The 22,174-nt window shown below is 44.7% G+C and overlaps 1 protein-coding gene across 5 annotated transcripts in view; it reads left to right on the top strand.

Moving 5' to 3' along the window:
• Positions 1-497: 497 nt before the first annotated feature.
• The window catches only part of Znf697 (zinc finger protein 697), a 37,708-nt gene continuing 16,031 nt past the window's right edge, over positions 498-22,174 (top strand). Inside the window, exons 1-4 of one of the 5 annotated variants that reach the window (XM_036190906.1) lie at positions 498-624; positions 7,080-7,130; positions 14,067-14,270; positions 20,552-20,720. In XM_036190906.1, coding sequence (XP_036046799.1) covers positions 20,709-20,720 — 12 coding nt within the window. In that variant the 5' untranslated portion in view covers positions 498-624; positions 7,080-7,130; positions 14,067-14,270; positions 20,552-20,708. The remainder of the gene's footprint in view (positions 625-7,079; positions 7,131-14,066; positions 14,271-20,551; positions 20,721-22,174) is intronic. The other 4 variants (XM_036190905.1, XM_036190904.1, XM_036190907.1 and 1 more) reach the window with 4 other exon arrangements.

Consider the following 22,174-nt stretch of genomic DNA (forward strand, 5'->3'; position numbering starts at 1 on the left):
TAGAGAGACAATCAAAACAACAAACTCGGTTTGGTACACGCCTGAAGCTGAGGAATGAGAATCACCGTGAGTGGTCCAGGTGAGTTCCAGGCCACGCTGGGTGTCAGAGTGTGTCCCCATCTCAATCTCCCCTCATGGAAGACCATCTACTAGAGGGGGGGGGGAGTCTACTTAAAGAGAACCCATCACAAACTTAATTTCTAAAGAAAAGGCCGCTCGCACCGCGCTCACAGGACAGTGAGCCGGTGCATGCAGCACACATCTGCAGGACCGCGGCTCTGCCACTGGTGCCCGGTGGGTCAGCCATCAGCCACGCACCATTCCCGCCCAGCAGTGTCCAGGGACGCAGAGAGCACGCCTCCTCCAGTCCTGGGGTCTGAGTAGGGGCCCCTGCTGCTGCTCCGGTGGCAGGAAGTCCCCGTGAACTACAAATCGAGGCATGCTGGGAACATTCTCCCGCTCCTCCCAGGAAATGTCCTTTGTCCAGCCCCACAGGAAGCCCCAGCGAGGAGGCAGCGGGCAGCTAGCCCGAGTGCCAGCCCGCGGCCGCACCGCCGCTGCACCCGGCAGACGCGCGGGCGCCAGGCTCCGGCATTGCGCTCGGAGCCGCCCGGCGCATCGCAGGTAGGAGCGCCGCTAGGCTGGGCGCGCCCCTTCGGGGATGGGGAGCTGGGCACTGGAACTGACCACCTTGGGGTTGGGGTGTATGCTGTGGCTGAGCTGCCGCGCGAAGCTGTGTCCCACACATCAGGTCGTGGTCTGCCATCCCGTGGGCTCAGGAACCGTGGACGCGTGGGGAGCCCTCGCGTCCCTGAAGCAGAGCAGAGCTCCCTTTGGGCTCAGGGATGAGGGGCGGGGAGGAAGAAGCTGAGACTGCGCTGCTAGAGCGAGTCGGACCGTCCCACGGACCACCGAAGGGGGCATCAGAGACCCTAGGAGACCAAACCCAGGGAGGAGCTTCCAAGGCGAGCAGAAGGTGAAGGGCTTTGTGTGCAGCGGGGCACAAGCTTCGATCACGCTCCCTTTGCCTGCTCAGTCAGCGCCCCTAACCCCACCATGAGGAAAAGGGATGGGGGGTGGGACTTTGCGAGGAGCAGCAGGTTAATTTGGGTCCTCGGGAAATGTGTGTCTGTTCCTCCCCTCTCATCTGTCTGCCCGACTCGGATTACCGTTTAGGGGCTGCGACCACACGGGGCAAAAGGCACAATAAGGACCTGCGGATGGAAGAAGGCTGGGCTAGGCAGCGGCTGGTGGCCCAAGAGGGGTCGTTGTCTGGCGTTGCTAGAATTCCCATTCACAAATGTCCACGTTGGCTTGTCCCAGCCAGAGGGCTTATTGAGACTCAGGTGGCCTGGGGTGAGGCTTATGTTGGGATAAGGGAGGGTGAAGAGGAGCCTTGCCACAGGGGCCCTGGGTCTATCTTACAGCCAGAGTAAACAATAGCAGGACTCTCGAATGGTTACGACTTCCTCTGGGACTTTCCATGATTAACCATTTTCTTACCCCACCTCCCATCCCCCAGTGAATCGGCTGCCCCTCCACATGAGTCTGAGGCATACTTTAATTTGGTGGTGCTGTAACCCTGCCTGTTGAGTCAGGCATAGTTAGTTGGCTGTCAGCATTCCCATACACTGGGTCTCTTCCCAAGAGACTGCTGTGGTAAATGCGGTGAGGCAAAGGCTAGCAAGCTGGTGGTCTTGGAGAGCTGTGGTGGACAAATGGGCAAGTTTGAACACAGCTGGAGTGTGACTCTGTTGCCTTTCTGCTCTTCCACGTCTATCCAAATGTATCCCTTCCCTTAAGGAAACGCATGGTTGTTACTTAATGTACAACACACTTTAAAGCCAAGTGAATGTCTCTTGTGTAAGAGAAGGGTTTACCTAAAGTTCACAGGAGGAAGGATGCTCTGGACCCCAGGTAAATGGCTTGGAGGGGGAGAAAGGTTTTCCACTGGAGCTGCTAGTTAGATGAAACATGCGGACTAAGTTGGAGTGAACTAACTGGCGTTGTCCAGGCAGCTAGTATTAGAATACGAAATGAAGAAAATGTTCAAATGGAATGCATTGAAAAAAAGTCTCCAGTTGCACACACTGGCTGTGTGTGTAGGAGGTAGGGTCCTTGGAGGAAATTGATGGCCTGAGAGACAGCGAGATAATCTGAGATTGAACCAAGGGAAAGTCAGGCTGCCTTCTAGGTCATGCAGGAGACACACGATGGTGTTCAAAAGCTACAGGAACGAAGGAGTGAGTGACAAGAAATCAGAAAACTCAGAGGATGCAGCTAGATGGAAGGAACCAGGCTGACCTCACTGGAGGCTGCCTGTCTGAGGCTGATGGATTTGCATAACATTTCCTCTTCCTTCTTCTGCCAAAAGCTCTTTGGATTTCTCCAGAACCTACTTATCTGCCTAATTTTTTAGTGTCCTGGGAAAGGAAGGAGAAAGTGTAAAAGTTGGTTACTAAAAAGGATGCAGTCAGACAAGAAAGAACTCGTCTACTTCCAAAGCAAGAACACAGAAAGCCTCATGAAGAAGTCCAGATGGCAGCTGTGTGGGTGCCTAGAGCACCGTTTGAGAAGTTCTCTCTAGGACATTGTTTGTCCTTTCTTTGCCTCTTGGCAGCTTTCTGAGTATACCACGTGCTATTTAGTGTTAATGTAATTGACAAAGGTTAAAAACTTAAATTTGACATTCAGAGTTCTTGACATAGTCTCTATTGTATCTACGTTATCTACTGGGCCTTGCGACAAACAGCTTTCATCCCAAGATACAACACACATTCTTGAGCATTGGTTACTTAGGTCACACAACATGCCTGTAGCACATTCCTGTGCTGCCTCTCATTATTGTTGTTCCAATCCATAACTCCCTCATGGGAGCCTTTCAAGAATTCCTAGTTGGTATTCGTCTTATCCTCATGGCACGTTGTATTTTGGTGACATTTCTCCCAGTCTGTCATGAGAGCTGTTCATCTTGTTCTCCCTCTAAATTGCAAACCCTTCGAGGACAATGATTTTTTCCCCCTGCCTGATGCTTTATAACTAACTAGCAGATGCACAAAGGATGTTTGATTTGAAGTTCATAAATAAATGAAAACAATGATTAATTACACGCATCTTGTATTTATTTATAGATCAGGTCTCATGTAGCCCAGGCTGGCTTCCACCTCACTGTGTAGCCAAGGATGCCTGAACAGCTCCGTGGCTCCCATCCCTTTTGCCTCCATCTCCTGAATGCTGCAGACAGAGGTGTGTTTCAGGACACCTAATTTTATGCTGTCCTGGGGATCCAACCCAGGCCTTGGTGAAAACTTGGCAAACACTTTACCAACTGAGCTCCATCCCCAGCCCACGTACAGATTATTTTATCTCTTACTTGGTTTCTATAGTAAAGCCATGGAATCTTTCTCATAGACTTGGGAGAACTCATTGCGGTGGAAAATAAAGCCTCTAGTTCATGGCATACCGAAACTTTTCCTTTTTCCGGTTTTACAAGACCTTAAAAGCATTTGTAACGGTGTCTAGTAAAAGACGTTCATGGGAACCATGTTACTGAGCCTCTTTGCCAACCTGGATTTCAAACTCTAGCAACATATGGGATGGATTAATGCAAGTGCATAGTCAGTTATTTTATAGGTCTACACTGAAGAAGGTGATTTCCTTCTCAGTAGTAAAGTGTTTATGAGAAGGCAAGACGCCAAGGACTATCCTGCTCTTTGCAACCAAGTCGGGCATCGAACATGCCTCTTCCTTTTTACAGACTAAGCTGACTACTAGGGCCAAAATATAGCAGTAGAAGAACAGGGTAGATGAACTCCTCAAACTTTTGTTTCCTTCCAATTCAGTTTTTGTCCCCACTGGTAAATAATTGAATATTTTTCTTGCTTTCTTTTTATGTGATTTATAACCATTACCATTTACTGAATACATTATTGAATATATCAGTGATGACATTTGGGGCTGGGGACACACGTGCCTTACCTGGTATAGTGCTTGCTTTGCAGGTACAAGGACATTTGATCCCCAGAACCCATGTTAAAAAAGCCAGGCATGGTGGCAATGTGCCTTGGGGATACAGAGACAGGAGGATCCCTGAAGCCAGCCAGCCTAGCCTACTTGGTGAGTTTCAGTTTACTGAGAGATTTGGCTCATAAAAAGATGGGTAGCACCTGGGTAATGACACCCAAGGCTGTCCTGTGGCCTCCATATTCACCTGTGTCCATGTGTACCTCTGCACGTACACAGAATAAATTAGACAGTTTACATGAGTTGCCTCATTTCATCTGATAACTGAATTCTCTCCATTCTAAAATGAGGAAACCAGAGGTCAGAGAGACGTCAAGAAACTTGCCTGGAGCCCCAGATTCTGAACTGGAGATGCATTGGAATGTAGGTCTGTTGATTGGCACAACTTCAGAACTGCTTTCTGTGGGATGGACGTGTTCCATATTTGCAGGTTTCCTGCCAGGAGCATCATTGGGCTTCTAAAATCATCCGACTGGTCCTCATTCTGAGAAGTGAAGTTTTTTCTTTACAAACAAAACAACAACAATAATAAACCACATTTTTTCAAGCCTTTAATTTCCTATGGCCATCAGTCAGAAAGACCAAATTTAGAATCCGTAAGGCCTTTGGGTACAGAACTTTGCCCCGAATTCTTCTTCTTCTTCTTCTTTTTTTTTTTATGTTTACTTCCAGCCTATCTGATTTTTTTTTTTTTTTTTTTTTTCTGTTCTCCCCAGGCTAAGTCTCTTTCTTTCTGGGTTGTCTTGGTCATGCCAGGCCATCCTTAGCCTCCCTCTCCTTCAGTCTCTGGCATTGCCTGAAATACCTGGGTTTCATTGACTTCTTCATGAAAATTCAACTGCACACATGGCAAGGACTGCCTGTCCAGAACACAGCATGGCATTTGGTGGACTTTCAGAACTCTGTTCATGATGAATCATTAGTCATGGGTAAATGCAGACGTGGAGGCATGAAACATCTTAATGCTGACAATTGGCTTCTATTGTAGAAGGAAGACAAGAAAGAAACTGGTTTTCTTAGTATTGTTCACGTTTTTTCAGTGGGACTGACTGCTAAGCTCCAGCTGGAAGATGCAGAGCTGCACCTCGGTGCTTTCCTGTATTTGTGCTAGCATCCTTGCTGAATGGTGGTGGAGGGTAATGACTTCAGGTTGTGTGGGTGGGGCCACTGCCTCAGCTATGTCCTTGCTGGCCTGTCCACCCTCACTGGAACAAGAGAAAGCCTCTTTAATGTACGTCTAAGAAAATCATAGAGGTTTATTGGTGAAATTATTAAGGCCACTCCACGTAGTTAAAAGGGAGGTTTATTTTGTGGGGTAACTTACAAATGAAGGGGTAGGTTGCAGGGTCTGGCAAAGGTATAGCGCAGTTCAGCGGTGTTCTCTGGAGAACTCTGCTCGGTCTACCTCCAGCGTCCAGCGTCCCAGAACCAAGAGAGAGACCTCCTCTCGATCCTCGGTCTTCCGCTCCCTCCTCTGTCCCGCCTTGTGGGCGTGATCATTACCGAAGCCTCAATGGGGGTTGGAACTTCCAGGCCAATGCTGGGATGGCTACCCACTACAGAGGTTCCCTGAGTGTCAGTAGGGAGGGGAAAAAAAAAAGAGAAAGTCTGGGATGAGGAAGCATTTCTGCTAAAACCCCTGAGAGGGTTAAGAGGGCTTTGGGCTTTACTTCAGCAAGTATGGAGGGCGGAGCAGCCTCTCCTTGAGTGGACAGGACTGTCAGCTGTCTTGAGGTCGAACCTGTCTTCCGACAGGCCGTTTATGGGATAGCTGTGTGTATCTACACAGCAGGTCATGTTCTGTGCATCTGTCTCCCAAGCTAGGCATGGGCATTCTTCAAGGAGGCATATTATATCCCTGTGGCCTTCTGAGACCTTTATCAGGATCCTGCCATAAATTACAAGGCAGCAACTGTTACTTCTGGGTCTTATTTCTAGGAAATGTCGCAGTTCGGGTTCATTGCCGTACACTGCCGTGTGGTTAGCACATTTTGCTTGATGCTTGATGAAGGGCATTACTGAAAAGTTTCCCCTTCCCAATAGACTGTTTTGCTTTTCTGTCGTACTTGGGATCCTTCTCTCTACGCCTTTGGTAACCCCTCAGCAGATATGAATAAAGATTTTTGACAATGGTAGGTGGTTTTGAAAACTGAACTGAAATATAAATCCGTTAGACATCATCTCTAGCAACACAGAACCTAGACGAATGGTAGCTTATGGCACGTTTAATAGATATTTTTGATTGTACGTTTATTAAACACACAGCATATTTTTAAATATTTCATTTTTCTTCTTGCCTAGTATGACGGTCCTACCAACTTTCTACAAGGCAATGTGGGGAAGAACAAATGATTTATAACCTGAGCTAGAATATAGCCATATATGCAACCATACAGAGTTAAAAACTGGACATTTGTAGAGCAGTTTCTAGGTCCGTGGGAGAGTAGAGCAGAAGGTACGGAATCTCCGTGTGCCTCCTTCTCCACCACTCACAACGTCCTGTACCAGCATGGCGCGTTTGTTACGTTTGGGAAGCCCCTGTTACTGCCTCATCACCTAAGGTCTCCTGTTCACTTCTGGCTTCCTCTTGGTGGTGTGCACTCTATGAACAGACACGTGTATAATGACTTGTGTACCACTGTGGTAGTGTACAGAACAGTGTGACGCTCCTGACATCTCCGGCGCTCTAATCATTTGCCCATCGCTCCCTTGAAATCCTTGGCAACCACTGGTTTGTTTTTTGGTTTGTTCCAACTCTCCCCGTAGTTTTGCCTTTCCCAGACTCATAGAGATGGAACTGAAGTGTGTAGTCGTTTTCATATTGTCTTCTTTCAGTAATATACATGCTTTTTTTTTTTTTTATAGATTGGTAGATGTGTTTGTGTGAGTGTGTATGTGTGCCTGTGTACTTGCATGTGTGTGTAACATTTCACTGGAATGTCACAGTTTATCTATTCACTTCTTGAAAGACATTTTAGTTGTTTCCAAGTTTAAGATCAAAGCTGCTGTAAGGGATTTATGTGCAGTTTTTTTTGTTTGTTTTTGTTTTTTGACAGGCTTTCATCTGGTTTGGATAAATACCAAGGCGTGTAAATGCGGATCTTATGGTAAGACTATGCTTAGTTTTGTAAAGAATGTACTGTGTTTTCCCCCAGAATGCAGTTCTCTGCTGCTCTGTTTACATCAGCACCAGGTGCAGGGACTTATAGGTTTGAACATCCCTGAAGGTGGGAGCAGTGTTTTATAGCTGGGTTGCCATTTCCCAAAGCCTATGATATTGAACATTTTTTTTATATGTACATCTGGCATCAGCTTGGTTTTTTTTTTTTTTTTTTTGATAGATGTCTCTTCAGATATTTTGTCCATTTTTAATCCATGTTGGTAATTGAGTGTGTGTGTGTGTGTGTGTGTGTGTGTGTGTGTGTGTGTACACTTGTGCAGAGGCCAGAGGTGGATGCTGGGTGTCTTCCTTAATTGTTCTCTATCTGATTTATTTTCTTAAACAAATGTCAGTGATGGCTTAAAATTTATTTATTGATTTTATGTGTATGGATATTTTATCTGTATGTCTGAGGCCTTAGGACTGGACTTGCAAATGATTGTGAGCCACCATGTGGGTGTTGGGAATAGAACCTAGGTCCCCTGAAAGAGCAACCACTGAGCAGTCTCCCTTGTCTCTTCCACCTTAATTTTTGAGACAGGATCTTTCACTGGAGCTCACTGATCTGGCTAGGGTGGCTGGCCAGAGTCCCAGGGATCCTTCTGTCTGTTAGATTATCTAAAAGATTATTCTGCTGGACAGAGACAGAAGGCAAAAAAGGAGGCTTGGTCTTACCTTAGGTGGGACCATGTTTACTTAGGGCAAGTGGGTGTCTTTGTCATCCCTATGTGAAGATGGCCAAAATGCCCTCAGGGGAAGATGGGATGCGGGCAGAAAGACTTCAGTAGTCCATAAGGGGAGCTGGGAAGTGCATTTCTTCAGCAGAAAACTAGCATTCCTGGCTCTGAGAGGATATAAACAAAATACAGGGTAGGGATACTACAGTTGTGTTCTGCTGAGGAGGGTCTTTGTTGGAGGGGTAGTTCTGGGTCCATCCACTGCACTGCATCATGCTGTTGTTGACCTGCATTCCCGTAGAGATGCAGGAAATAATTACTAGAGGGCTGGAAACAGATGGTTTGGTTACAGAGTAAAACTGAGAGATTTTTCTGGAAAGGCTAAGGGATAGGGAGGAGTAGAGGTGGGTCAGTGAGAGAAAGTGGGCAGAGAGTTGATTCAGGGTGACAGTGACGAGCCCCATTGTCACCAAAAGGAGCCAGCAAGAAGGAGCATCAAAGGAAGGGAACAGGAGGAAGTAGAAGAGTCATGTAACAAATAGTATCTGGCTTGGGGTGAAAGGATGAAGGGCCCTTTTACCCAGAGTTTCTCCACAGCATTTAAAAGGTCTTTTTGCAGACGTACCAGAACAAATGGAGCTGTTGTAGGGAGAGAGCTATTGTGAGAGCTTATGTAGGACATTTTGTTTGGGTAGAGGATGAGGTCCCATAAGTAAAACATTTTAGAGACAGTGTAAAAACATAAGTATGGGGTTAATAGGAGGGAAAGAAGTGATCAGGGGAGGAGCCAGGGTGGGAGGGGACCAGGAGCCCTTACATAGGAGGGAGTTTGTGGTTGATTTTTTTTCTGGTTCCCAGCTCTCTGCTCATCTCAGACCAGTTAGGATTTGTTGGTGTGGAAGCAACATCTTTTGTGGAGATGGCACAGATGGCACCTCAGTGGTCAGATCTAGTCCTTTTTAATCTTAAGAGTACTGCAGCAGGCATGGAGTCAGCTGGTCCTGAAGGCTCCTAAGCTGATCTGAGCTGGTGAGACTGGGGGGCTCATTGATGAAGGGAGGCTCCAGTCCAGCCGCTTTAGTTCTGAGTTCCCCAAACAATGTCCAGAGTGGCAAGAAGAGAAATGAGTTGGGTGGCCCATGGCCTATTAGCCCCCTTTTAGAGGTCACCTAAACTGCTTTTACGGATTTGGGGGTGTCGATCTCTAAGTAAGGCTGATGGAAGGGCATCGAGGGGAAGAGCAGTTAGAGTGTCCATCCAAGGGGCCATGAGAAAACTTTAACAGTTGGCAAAGATCCAGAACGTAAGCCGGGAGGTAGTAACTGTGCAACTTTGTGGGAGAACATTAAGAGACAAAGTTACCTGAGGAAAACTTTTGCATCAGGAGTTAAAAGGCATTTGTATAACTGGCCGGGCCATGCACCAGAGCTCTACCGAAGGACAAGGCGACTGTAATCAGCTGTTTGTCATGTCTGACTTCTGCCTAAGCAACAAGCACTTGGAAGATGTGTATAAGAAGTCAGTTAGCCAGGAGGTGGTGGAGCACGCCTTTAATCCCAGCACTCAGGAGGCAGAGCCAGGCGGATCTCTGTGAGTTTGAGGCCAGCCTGGGCTACAGAGCGAGAATCCAGGAAAGGCGCAAAGCTACACAGAGAAACCCTGTCTCGAAAAAAGAAAAAAAAAACAAAAACAAAAAACAACCAAACAAAAAAGAAGTCAGTTAAAGTCGGCATCCAAGGAATGAATCTGAACAGAATGTGTCTAAGAGATATTCCTTGCTTTTTTTTTTTATACATATTATAAACTTGGTATATTTGTTTTCAGTATTAACAATACCAGCCATTATTTAATGAACAAAAATAGTATCTTAAGTAAAACAAGTTTTGGTTAGAAACAATTTGATAAAGGTAAAATTTTTAAGAATTGGGACTGTTACCTTAAGTGGCCCTAGCTAGTATCTGAAACCATGATGATACATATCTTTGTTAACATCAGATTGTGAGACCTAGAGATAATTTAATTGTAATTTGTATTTCCCCCAAAGAAATGATTTTTAATTTCCAATTTAAACATACTTTCAGAGACAATGACTGCCTTGCTCTATCCTCAGCAGGCACTTCTTTAGAACAGTCGTTCTCAACCTTCCTAATGCTATGACCCTTTAGTACATTCCTCATGTTGTGGTGACCAGCGACCATTAATATTTTTTTTTGTTGCTCCTTCATAACTGTAAGTCTGTTATTGTTCTGAATCATAATGTGACTATCTGATATGCAGGATATCTTATATGTGACCCCCAAAGGGGTCGGGACCTACAGTTGAGAACCACTCTTGTAGAAAGCATCCTAAGTTACCACCCAAGTAGTGACTGCTGGGTCAGTAAATGATTCACTTTACAAAGTTTTCTAAAACTAACCCTATTAACAGAACAGTTAAAAACTCTACCTTCTCATTCCATACACTCAACCAGCAGATGAAAGATGAAAGCAGTCAGTCATGTCAAATCTGTAAGAAATAATTTACATCATAGACTGAATTAGCCATGAAGGCTAAAGCCAGCTCTTTGCTCCTTCTCCAGGTCACCACACACTGACCGCAGTAAGCATATTTCTTAACACAATTCTATTTAAAAATAGATTGGTTATTTAGAGGTATAATTTATAAAGCCAGATAACCAAATTAAATGAGCTATAGTAGATACTGGCTTTGGGAATTTCTTAGAAAACATCCACAGGCTTCACTGTCAAAGCCTGTGTGTGCCCTGTAGGCTTCAGGTTGCAGGCACTGGCTGTGGAGTTCTCTGTGTAGAGACTGGATTATAGTCTCAAAGCACCACAGATGAGCCCAGGTTGGAGCGAATCCACTCATCTAAATTATCTCCTCCTGAAGAATCTAAAGGCTTGGAATATCATTCACTAGAATCATTTGTTGACTCTACAGCTATAAAACCACTGTCAAAGACTCTGCCAGAATATTCTGAATAACTTTCCAAAGTTGTGAGTTTGATAACAGAGTATCTGGCAGCTTCTTTTAATGAGGGAACATGAGTGCTTAGGGTGTAGATGCTGGAATTAGCTTTTGCTAAGAATTAAATGCCAGGGTAAATGGTATGACCAGCTGAATTAGCACACAGGTGCTTGCCGGATAGTAGACTTAGGTACAAAGTTCTCCTGTTCACAGCATCCTCGTAAGTCAGTTTGGGAGATGTTGAAGGCAGAGCGATCATTATTTGCCTCTCTGAGACATTTTGGATGTAGGTGCTGACTCTAAGATCCTGAGCCCTTTACAATGTACTGCACCATATGTTAAATTATCAAGAGGTAGCTGTAGAGGGATGGAAAGGGGAAGAAAGAGAGGCTTGATTTGACCTTAGGCTTGACCATATTTATTCACAGCAAGGGGGTAACTTTGTCACCCATGTGTGCTGATGGCCAAAATGTATACAGAGAAATATGGGGTGCGGCCCCTTATGGGGTGGAAATGGCTTATGTAGTCCACAGGGAAGCTGGGAAATGTAGTCTTTCAGCGGGAAACTATCTGGGCTCTGCCTCTACAGAGTGGTTATGGGAGCATTCCAGCCTCTGGCTTTCATATGTTGTGCTGGGTACTAAACACAAGCCCTTGTGTTTGTGGAGCAAGGATGTTACTGACTGAGCTGTCTCCTCAGACCTACAGTTGAGAACTCTGTATATTTTGGGTGATGGTCCTTTATCAGGTACATCTTTGCAAATATTCTCTCCAAGTATAAAGCTTATCTTCTCTTTGTTTTGATACATCTGTACCTGCATCTATATTTGTATCTGAACGTTCCTCATCTTTTTCTTCTCTGAGGGTGTAGGTGTGCCCGATACCAAACCTGCTTTATTCTAGAAACAAGAGACAAAAAACTATGAGCTAGATATTGGTGAAATTATTAAGGCCACTCCACGTAGTTAAAAGGGAGGTTTATTTTGTAGGGTAACTTACAAATGAAGGGGTAGGTTGCAGGGTCTGGCAAAGGTATAGCACAGTCCGGCGGTGTTCTCTGGAGAACTCTGCTCGGTCTGCCTCCTGCGTCCAGCGTCCCCGAACCAAGAGAGCGACCTCCTCTTGATCCTCGGTCTTCCGCTCCCTCCTCTGCCCCGCCTTGTGGGCGTGATCATTACTGAAGCCTCAATGGGGGTTGGAACTTCCAGGCCAATGCTGGGATGGCTATCCACTACAGCTAGACTTGGAGAAATACCTGCTCCTTACTCATTTTTGGTTTTTTAATGATGGTCTGGAAGGATGACTCAGCAATTAAGAGCAGTTAGTGCTCTTGCAGAATACCCAGATTCAATTCTTGTTGGCTCACAACCACTTGTAACTCCAGTTCGGGGAGATCCAGTACCCTCCTCTGGCCTTCCAGGGCACCATGCAAGCACATGGTGCACATACATATATGCAGACAAAATGCTCAGACATGTAAAATAAAATAAGAAAGAACAATACCAGTGGATTGTAACCAGCCAGTGGTTACCATAGGAACCTTTTGTTTCCATGTCCCTACTTCCTAAGTGGCCCTTGGGCTTATTGATTGAGTCTGTAGTTTGTTGGCTATTTCCAGTCACCACCTCCTCTGTGGCATGTAATCTTTTCACACTTTGAGAGCTTGTGGTTGCTGCCCCATCCCTGCTATCATCAACATCAGTGAGACTCCGAGCATCTGCATCGCCACGGGCACGTCTGGCGTCAGCTTAATTCTAGACTCTTGGGAAAAGGATGTTCTTGGTTGGCAATTGGTCATAGGAATGTGAGAAATTAGGACATCCATACCTTTCTAATTGTAGTAAGACGAACAAAACAGAACTGTCAGAGAATTGCTTCCCTTCACACAGACACTCCACATGAAACACGGGTGCCTCCTGGTGTTTGCATGGTGCCTGGTCCTCTTCCTTGCCCAGCAACTTTTTACTTTCACTGTTACTCCGGAATGGTTGTGTGTTGGTCTTTTCTCACTCATCATCTCATTGCTGCTGTTGCTTGTCCTACCTGTTGATGAGAGAGAAGCAGCTGAGTTGTCAGGCCTGGGGAGTATTTGGGTGCTTTGCATGATGAGCAGAGGAAGTACCTATGCTGGGCCATTTGATATAGGCAAGAGTTGATGATACTGGACCAATGATGCAGAATTCCTTTTAGAGATAATTCTGTCATTTTTTTTTTTTTAAGTTTAGACTACCAATCTCTGTAGTGACTGCCTCCATAGTGGGTAATTTGGAATGTTTGGCTCCTGGTGCTGATGGGTTATTGGATCTGGTTAAGAATACCAAGTTAGCTGGGCATAGTGGCACACACCTTTAATCTCAACACTTGGGAGGCAGAGGCAGGTGGATCTCTGTGAGTCTGAGGCCAGCCTGGTTTATATAATCAGTTCGAGGACAGCCAGAGCTACATAGTGAGACTCTGTCTCAAAAAACAAACATAAAGAGCTTTTGGAAAGAAAAAGAAAGAAAGAAAAACAGTTGTTTTCATGGTTCTAGCTTACTTGATGTGATCTTGGTGAGGTCACTGGATTTCCTAGCTTTTTTTTTTTTTTTTCTTTTCTTAATTTTTCCTTTTAAGGCAGAGGCAATGAAATAATTATACCAAATTTTATATGTTTCAACAAACACTTGTGAACTCCTGTGGAGGAATCACCAAAGTGAATAAAACCAAACTTGTTTACCCAAAGAACTTAGAGCCAGTTGAAAAGTGGTAGGGAAAGGAAGAGCCAGCAGGTGGATATGAATCATTATACATTCATTATATATACACATTCACATATATTTGCTGTTTTGTAGTGGCACTGAGTGTCAGTCCCCAGTGCCCCTTGCCTGCTAGCCAACTGTGCTGCTACTAAACTACATCCCTAGTCAATTACAAATATGACCATGATTAACAACAAATGTTAGGCAGAAAAGACGAGGAAAGGGGCCTCAAAGAGCTGGGGTCTACGATGTGAAGTTAGCATTCTACAGAAATTAGCAGCCATGCTGGTCTAGAAACATTAAACATTGTTTTCTATTTGTACAGTGGTAACGCCACTTTATGCAAGGTCTTAACTACGTGGGTTTGGTTACAGAAATAATAAGGTCTTCCCTAAATAAAACAAGAATTAGTCATGTGAAATAATTCTGTCTGAACCATTACCAATAATCCTATAGGGTAAGTTAAATTTATTTTTCCTGATTTATAAATGAAACAAACAGAGACTCAGAGAGCTCCAGCAGGGCTGGCTGGAGATGCGGCTCAGTGGTTGAGTGCCTGCCTACCAACCTGCCTAAGACTGGCATTAGAGGCCAGATTCCCGCGAGCAGTCTGGCTGCAGAGGTGGAGCTCTGACCACTACAGGTGGGAAGAAAGAGAGAGACATCTCTGTGTTTCCTGCAAAGGACAGCATGTGCCAGCACACAGTGAGTACCTTTTGTGGGATTCTGAGCAGGGGTAGAGTCTTGAGTTCATTCACTGAGCCCTAGAGTCTGTGCTCTGCTACGCCGTTTAGGGGTTTCTGAGCCAGAGAATAAACAGTGGCAAGTGTCTTTCGGATTGATTCTGCAGACTTGTTGGCGTGTGTATCTAGCGGGAGTGTCCCTTGCCATGACAGTGGCACCAAAAAAGAGGAGAAAGGTCAAAGAAAGGAAATGGCAACTGATTTGATTGAAAGGCGTTAGGGATGGTGAGAGTTGGCTCCAGGTTTTGAGGTAGCCTGGTGAGAACAAAGGCAGCTTTAACAGAACTAGCTCTGTCAGGAGGAGCCGGCTACCAAGGCTTCCAGAAGTGCTTTCTGATACGACCCAGCCTAGATATGTGAATTACAAAATGGAAATTAATTTAGTCTTTATAACCACTTTTCAAGGTGACTATTTTTCATTAAAACATTTATACAATATATTTTGATTACAATCTTTCTTTCTCTTCCCCCAAATCTGCCCAGCTCCTCTCTACCTCCCTAGTTTCTTTTCTTTTCTTTCTTTCTTTTTTTTTTTTTTTTTTGTTTTTCGAGACAGGGTTTCTCTGTAGCTTTGGAGCCTGTCTTGGACTAGCTCTGTAGACCAGGCTGGCCTCGAACTCACAGAGATCCACCTGCTTCTGCCTCCCAAGTGCTGGGATTACAGGTGTGTGCCACCACCGCCTGGCCCTCCCTAGTCTCTTAACTTCTTTCCCTCAAAAGAAAAACAAAAAACAAAAACAAAAACCTATGGAAAAAAACCAAAAACCCCAACAAACCATAACAACCACACACATATATATGCACACACAAAAGAAAAAAAAAAAGCACATAGGAAAAAAGTCTGTTTTGTGTTGGTTATCTACTTCTGGGCAAGGGGGCCTGCCTTGGACTATGGTCAACATATCCAGTAGATATGTCCATTTGAGAAAACTGGGTTTCCCTTTCCCAGTAGGTATCAATTTCAAATGACTTCTTGGTTAGGGATGGGAATTTGTAGCACCTCTCCTTCTCAGTGCTGGGATTTTGTCTGGTTTCAACCTATGCAGGTCTTGTGCATGCCATCACTGTCTCTGTGACTTCATGTTTATTGGCACTGTTGTATCTAGAGACACCATTTCATTGGAGTAATCCACCACCCCTGGCTCATACACACTTTCTAACTCTGCTTCTCAATAGATCACTGAGCCTTGAGGGGAGGCATTTGATAAAGACATCCCATTTAGAGCTGAGTGCTCACTCTGCACATTGCTCAGTTATGGGTTTCTGTGTTAATGCTCATCTACTGCAAGAAGAACCTTCTCTAATAAGCACCAAGTGATACCCTGATCAATGTGTATAGCAGTATGTCATTAAGAGTCATTTTATTGCTATGTTCCTTTAGCAGAATAATAGTATGTTTTTCCCTAGGGCCCATGACCTATCTAGTCTCATGTTCTTGGTCTCCACAAACCAAGAGTCAGATGATATTAATAGAATCAGATGTGTATCCCATCTCATAGAGTGGGCCTTAAATTCAATTTTTAGAAAAGTGGCTGGTGACTCCCATATCGTTTGCACCACTATTACAGCAGTATGTCTTGCAGACAGGTCCCTATTGTAAGTCATGAGATTCATACAGCTGGGTGAGTTTGATGGTTACTTTTCTCCTTTGGTAACTTGTATAGTACGTCCTAGCATGCTGAATACTAGTCAGTAGGGGTGAAGCTTCTAATATGGCACCAGCTCAATTTCTTCATGTTTGATGACTTAAGTAGTGGTGCCTACAGGTGTTGGAGCATCTCCAGTAGCATTGGTAATAGCTTTATTTGGTTTGTTTGGTGGGTTTATGAGACCCCTTTACCAACAACTCAACAAGATATAACCAGTTCCTGAAGCTGGGGTTTTTATGTCATATGATAGGACATTTAGTAGGGGCATTGTCTCCCCCATTATATGGTAACTCCATAACTCCATTTAAATTCTTCCTTGCACATGTGTAGAAGAGGTGACTGAGTCTGAAAGGCACGAAATAGTAACTGTCCCACTGTCCCAGGGCTTACAGTGTGAACCCAGGCCTGTTGATTCCTCAGCCTGTGCTTTCTCCAACATGTGGGCCATGTTTGGCAGCACTTCTGGACTGGAAGATGCTTCAGGTCCCTTAGCTATACCCAGGATCATGGTTAGGGCATGGCTGTGTAGGGCAGGACAGGGTTTGGAGTAAAAGGCCCATGTCTGTGCCATCTGTGGTTTACACCTGGGGGAAGAAATGAAATGACTGGGCTGAGTGACTGTAGAAAACATAGGAAAGACCATCAAAGGTTGCTATGGCATTTTAGGAATTAAGACGAGCAGGTGGGGTGGAGAGTGAGGCGTGGGAACAGTGAGGACAGTTCAGGTTCACAGATGCCACAAAGGGAGAATTTCCAGGTAGAATCGAGCAGGAACCCAGAGGCCGGCTGTTGAATCCTGGTTCCGAGGCAAGCACTTAGTGTTGCTGGTGAGATGGAAGGGGAAGACACCACTGTATCTGGAGGCAGAGGAAGAACAAAGGTGCTATCCATGTGAGCCTGCCCACTCAGTGCTAGCAATTGCTGCCATGTGCCAAGCCGGCTCACGCCTGGATACCCAAGTTCTGTCTGGGCAACTAGGGTGTGTGGTAGAGATGCTAGCTGTAAACACGTGCCTTGGTAATGTTTCATCTCCCAGTAAGTAGTGTGCAAGATTTGTTTTTGGCAAAAAAGAAGATGCTTTAGGAAGATGTGCAGTAAAGTTTGATGACTGGTTTTTGGTAAGTGATATTGCAGAATTAAGAAGTTCCCAGCCCCCTTCTAATGAGAAGAGTTCATAGTTTGAATGGAAGAATGGTTTAATGGTTCTTTTGGATAGGGCTGTGTGTGTAGTTCAGTGTTGGGGGCACTTGCTAAGCATGGATGAAGCCGTGGATTCAATCGCCAGTATTGAAGTGGGCGGGGTGGGGGGGGGGGGAGAGATGGTCTAAGATGGCCTAGCCAGCACTGTCTACAGATCTATTCTCTCTATGGTTATATTCCAGCCCCCAACTTTTCTTTCACACATTACACAAAGGACTTAGAGTTTACCATAATACTTTTTTAAGTCAATGTCAATTCAAATAGCTTAAAAGTCAACAAGACTTGTTTCTTGAGTGTTGATAATCCAAAACCTAAGGGTTTGTCAGAGATCGTTTTAGAGGTTCTCATGAGACACTTAAAATTATTTCCTGTTTTAATAAATAGGAAGTTAAGCTGGGTGGTGGTGGTGGTGGCGCACACCTTTAATCCCAGCACTCGGGAGGCAGAAGCAGGTGGATCTTTATGAGTTCGAGGCCAGCTGGTCTACAAAATGAGATCCAGGAGAGGCACCAGAACTATACAGAGAAACCCTGTCTCAAAAAAGCAAAAAAAAAAAAAAAAGAAAAAAGTTAATCATGATTATAATAGGAACATAAAAATAGAAGTTGGCAGAAGTCTGGAAGAGATCATGAAAATAGAAAGAAGAAAGGTGTCACCCACAAAACGTGGTTACTGCAGCTAGAGTACAAAACTGTGGAGATGACTGAGGGAGGTCAGCAGATTGTGAAAACACCAGGTGATTCTGGGTGGCTGTCTCAGTGCCCCACAAAATCACACACCGCCTTTGTGTGTTCAAACCAAGAAGTTATATTTGTTGGGCCTCATTTTTCTTCCCTGGGAAATAATGTTTTTCTTTCTCTTTTAAATGTATGAAATGTGGCAGACTTTCTCATTATCAATGAGTATAGTCTCCTCAGCAAACTTTAGTTTGTGGCCATCTGCCCGTGCCTACTTGCTTACTTCTCTGGAAACTCCCAGATAGGGAGGAGCTTGGTGTTAAAACAGAAACAAAAAGATGCCACCAATCTAAGGTGAATCCGAGGACTTGTTCATTGTAGATTGGATGACCTGGATTCTTTTTGTTTTTTTGTTTTTTGAGACAGGGTTTCTCTGTGTAGCTTTGCACCTTTCCTGGATTTCACTCTGTAGACCAGGCTGGCCTCGAACTCACAGGGATCCGCCTGGCTCTGCTTCCCCAGTGCTGGGATTAAAGGCATGCACCACCACTGCCTGGCAAAAATTCAGTTTCTTTTTTTTTTCCTTTTCTTCTCTTCTCTTCTCTTCTCTTCTCTTCTCTTCTCTTCTCTTCTCTTCTCTTCTCTTCTCTTCCTCTCTCTCTCTCTCTCTCTCTCTCTCTCTCTCTCTCTCTCTCTCTCTGTCTCTCTCTCTCTCTCTTTTGGTTTTTCGAGACAGGGTTTCTCTGTGTAGCTTTGCACCTTTCCTGGCTTTGTAGACCAGGCTGGCCTCAAACTCATAGAGATCCGCCTGCCTCTCCCTCCCGAGTGCTGGCATTAAAGGCATGTGCCACCACTGCCTGGCCGAACTGGATTCTTGATCTGGTGTATTTTTTAGAGTATGGTCTTGCTATCTTGAAGGGTTTTGTGTAGTTCTTAGAACCCCCCTCTTGGGGCTGGAGTGATTGCTCAGTGGTTAAGAGTTCTTACAGTTCTTGCAGAAAACCTGAGTTGGGTACCCAGCATCCTCCTCACTGGGTGGCTGACAGCTGCCTGTAACTTCAGCTTTAGGGGATCCGCCTCCTTCTTCTGGATCCCATGGGCACCTGTATTTACCCACCCCCAGACACACATATGTACATAATTAAAGAGTAAAAATAAGTATTTAAAAAACAATCAACCTCTTCACCAGGTATCTCAGGATGTCATTTGCAGATAAGATGATTTGTGAGGAATGAGTTGGTGGCATTGGCAAGACTTTAATTCTTTTTTCTATGACAAGGATGGAGATTACCTATCTAAGGCATCTATGTGCTGGGTAGACTATGAGTTGATTAACGTTATCTGACTCACTGTCAGCAGCTAACAGAAGCTACACATGCCAGGGCCACATTTGTACATTCGGTATATCCCAGAGAGGTAGTCAGTTAGAGACGTGGGGGGCAGCTTTCTTCTTGGAGGGCACCTGTTATGCAAAAGTGATTAGGAGGTGAAAAGCAGGCACGTCAGTGGTGCTGGAAGCCCACTTCACCTCTGCGATTAGCCAAGGAACACTGGTGGCATTGGTGGAGATTCTAGGGTGATCGGAGCCAAAGTTGATATGCCAGGCATTTAGGCTCCTGCCTGCTAGTTGGTTGTGTGCTCCTGGACAATTCACTCAGCCTCTGGCTCTCCATTGTCTGACTGAGACACTAGGCTGCTAGCTGAGGTTTCTGGGAGTGCTCAGACAGTTCACATTTCTGACTCTTCTTTCTCTAGTCCATTTGAATCTGCTGGTATTTTTGGCTGTTACTGTCTGGATTTGGATTAGCTGCTATGATTTTCTCTTTTCCTGTAGCCCAACCAAACATCTTGCTGAACATAATGGTAAAATAGTTCTCCCTCTTCTCCAAACCACTCTTGCCCATTTCTGAAATATTATAAAGATAAGAAATGTAGTAGGAGGCTTTTGGAGTAATGGTGGTGGCTTATAAGAGGGCTTTATTTTTGTTTTGGTTTTGTTCCATGCATCCTTTCAGAGTCCCAGGAAAAGCTGTGGGCCTTTTCACTAGATGAAAGTATCTATAGGGGACTTGTGGACTCTGGTGGACTTGGAGGGTTTCCAAACAATGCCCAAGAATAAAAGCCGTTACCATGTTTATGAGTTTGTGTAGTACTGTTGCTTTTTTTCTGGAACACAAAGAGCCAGGGTAGTAGAACCCGAGGAACCCAAGGAGACAGAGTGTGCTGAATGAATTAGTAACTGTGGCGTTTGAGTGGTAAATGAGCCCTGAACATTCCAAAACTGATGCATCACAGGAGGAGAGCCGAGTCCTGTGAGCGCATCTTTGCACCAGAAACTATGAGCTTTCGCTCTCTGAAGTGGGGACATACTTTCTAGCTGCTTTGTTTGTGACACAGAAGGATTCAGTCTGGTTCATAGTTCCTAAGTGTCTCCAAGGAGGACACCATCTACATTTAAAAGTCCTCAGGAGTCAAGCATGGTGCTGCTGCACACCTCTAATTCTGGCACCAGAGAGGCAGAATCAGGAGAGTCAAGAGTTTGAGGCTAGCCTGGGCTACATAGTGAGACTGAGTCTCAGACAAGACCAACAGAACCCCCAGGTTTAGCTAGTAAAGTAAATCTGCCCCATTGGGGTTTGTCTCATGGAGATCCTGTTTTCACAAGCTGCTTCTGTAAATTTCCTTTTCTTCTATGTATGCCTTTATCATCCACTTAGAAGACCATTCTGGAGATGATCAATTATTGACGGACCTCCTCTGTTGGACACTCACATCAGATCGTCAGTTTGACAGTCTCAGGGCTAAAGCAGTCTCTTTGAAGAACTGTCGCCTACACTCATCACCCATTCTTCTCCGGATGGTTGAACGATGTAAATGTTGCTGAAGGTAGGAACAGCGTCCCAATTCTCTTCTGTACATAATAGCTATTAAGATCTTTGTTTAGTTTTTAAATTTTTTTTAATTTGTGTATCTATGTGTATGCCTTTGTGGATGTATGCTGTGTGTCTGGATGCCTGTAGAGGTCAGAAGTGGGTGCTGGTTCCATTGGTGCTGATGTTACAAGTGGTTGTGAGCAGCCGGACATGGGTGCTGGGAACTGAAGTAGGGTCCTCGGAAAGAGCAATGAGTGCCGATAACCTCGGAGCCATCTCTCCAGCCCAACAATACCAATTTCTTTATCTCATGGAAAAGGTCAAAAAGCATCAAACTTTTTTTCCTCCTAGTCTCTTTCCTTCACTGTTCCCATGCCTCAGTTCCCAGGAGCTCTGTTCAATAGCCAGCATAATGATCACTACTGATTTGCCACAATGTTTAGAAACAGACCATTCCTTTTGTGGAAATCTCTGACATTTTATTAAGTTTGGCTCTTTATTTGAATGACTATGACCCTATCTCAGTGTCAGAAAAAACGGTCTGTTTCCTTTTATGATAGAATGTCTTTTATTTATTTTTTGAAAATTTCATACATGTAAAGAAAATGCATCTTGATCATAGGCACCCCAACTTCCCCTTCCACCCCTCCAGGAACCTCCACCTCTTTCCTCTCCAATTCTTGTCCTCTCTCTTTGGTTAATAGCCAACTGGGTCCACTTAGTACTGCCCATTGGGGATGCTGACTCATCTTGTTAACTTGATCTTGTACAAGTAACTGTAACTGCAGTGGGTTCATGAGTGCAAGGACTATGCCATGACCTGAGACAGCATGTCACAGCCCTCCCCAACATCCTCTGGTTCTTGTTTTCCACCCTTCTTCAATGTTCCCTGAGCCTTGATGGCTGCAGACACTCAGTAGACACCTGCTCAGCACTATGGTCAATTATGAGTCTGTATTAACTGTTGCCCACTGGAGAGAGAAGCTTCCCTGGCCACAGTCAGCAGCAGCACTAACCTATGGGTATAAGCAGGTCTTCTATCTAACAAATACAAAGGTGCATAGAATAGGATAACACACTTAGATAAGATTTTAGTAGTGGCTGATATTTGGCCTATCCTGTCTAGTCTGTACCCCTGTCTGATTCTCTTTGCCTTGGAACTGTGTGGAAGCAAATTCCAGATGCATTATCTCATCTGTAAATATTTCATATATTGAAGATAAAGAACTCTGTAAATGTATCCAAATACCAGCATTGTAAAAAAAAAAAAAAAAAAAAAAAAAAAAAAAAAAGAACAGTTCTTGATATCAAATACCTAATGAGTTCCTTAGTTGTCTTGGTTTTGGTTATTGAGAGTGTCTCACGGTAGAGCTCAGGCTGGCCTTGAATTTTTGTTTTTGTTTTTCAAGACAGGGTTTCTCTGTGTAGCCCTAGCTGCCTGGAACTAGCTCTGTAGACCAGGCTGGC

Source organism: Onychomys torridus, chromosome 6 (genome assembly GCF_903995425.1).
Source record: "Onychomys torridus chromosome 6, mOncTor1.1, whole genome shotgun sequence".
In the NCBI taxonomy this organism is placed as follows: Eukaryota; Metazoa; Chordata; class Mammalia; order Rodentia; family Cricetidae; genus Onychomys; species Onychomys torridus.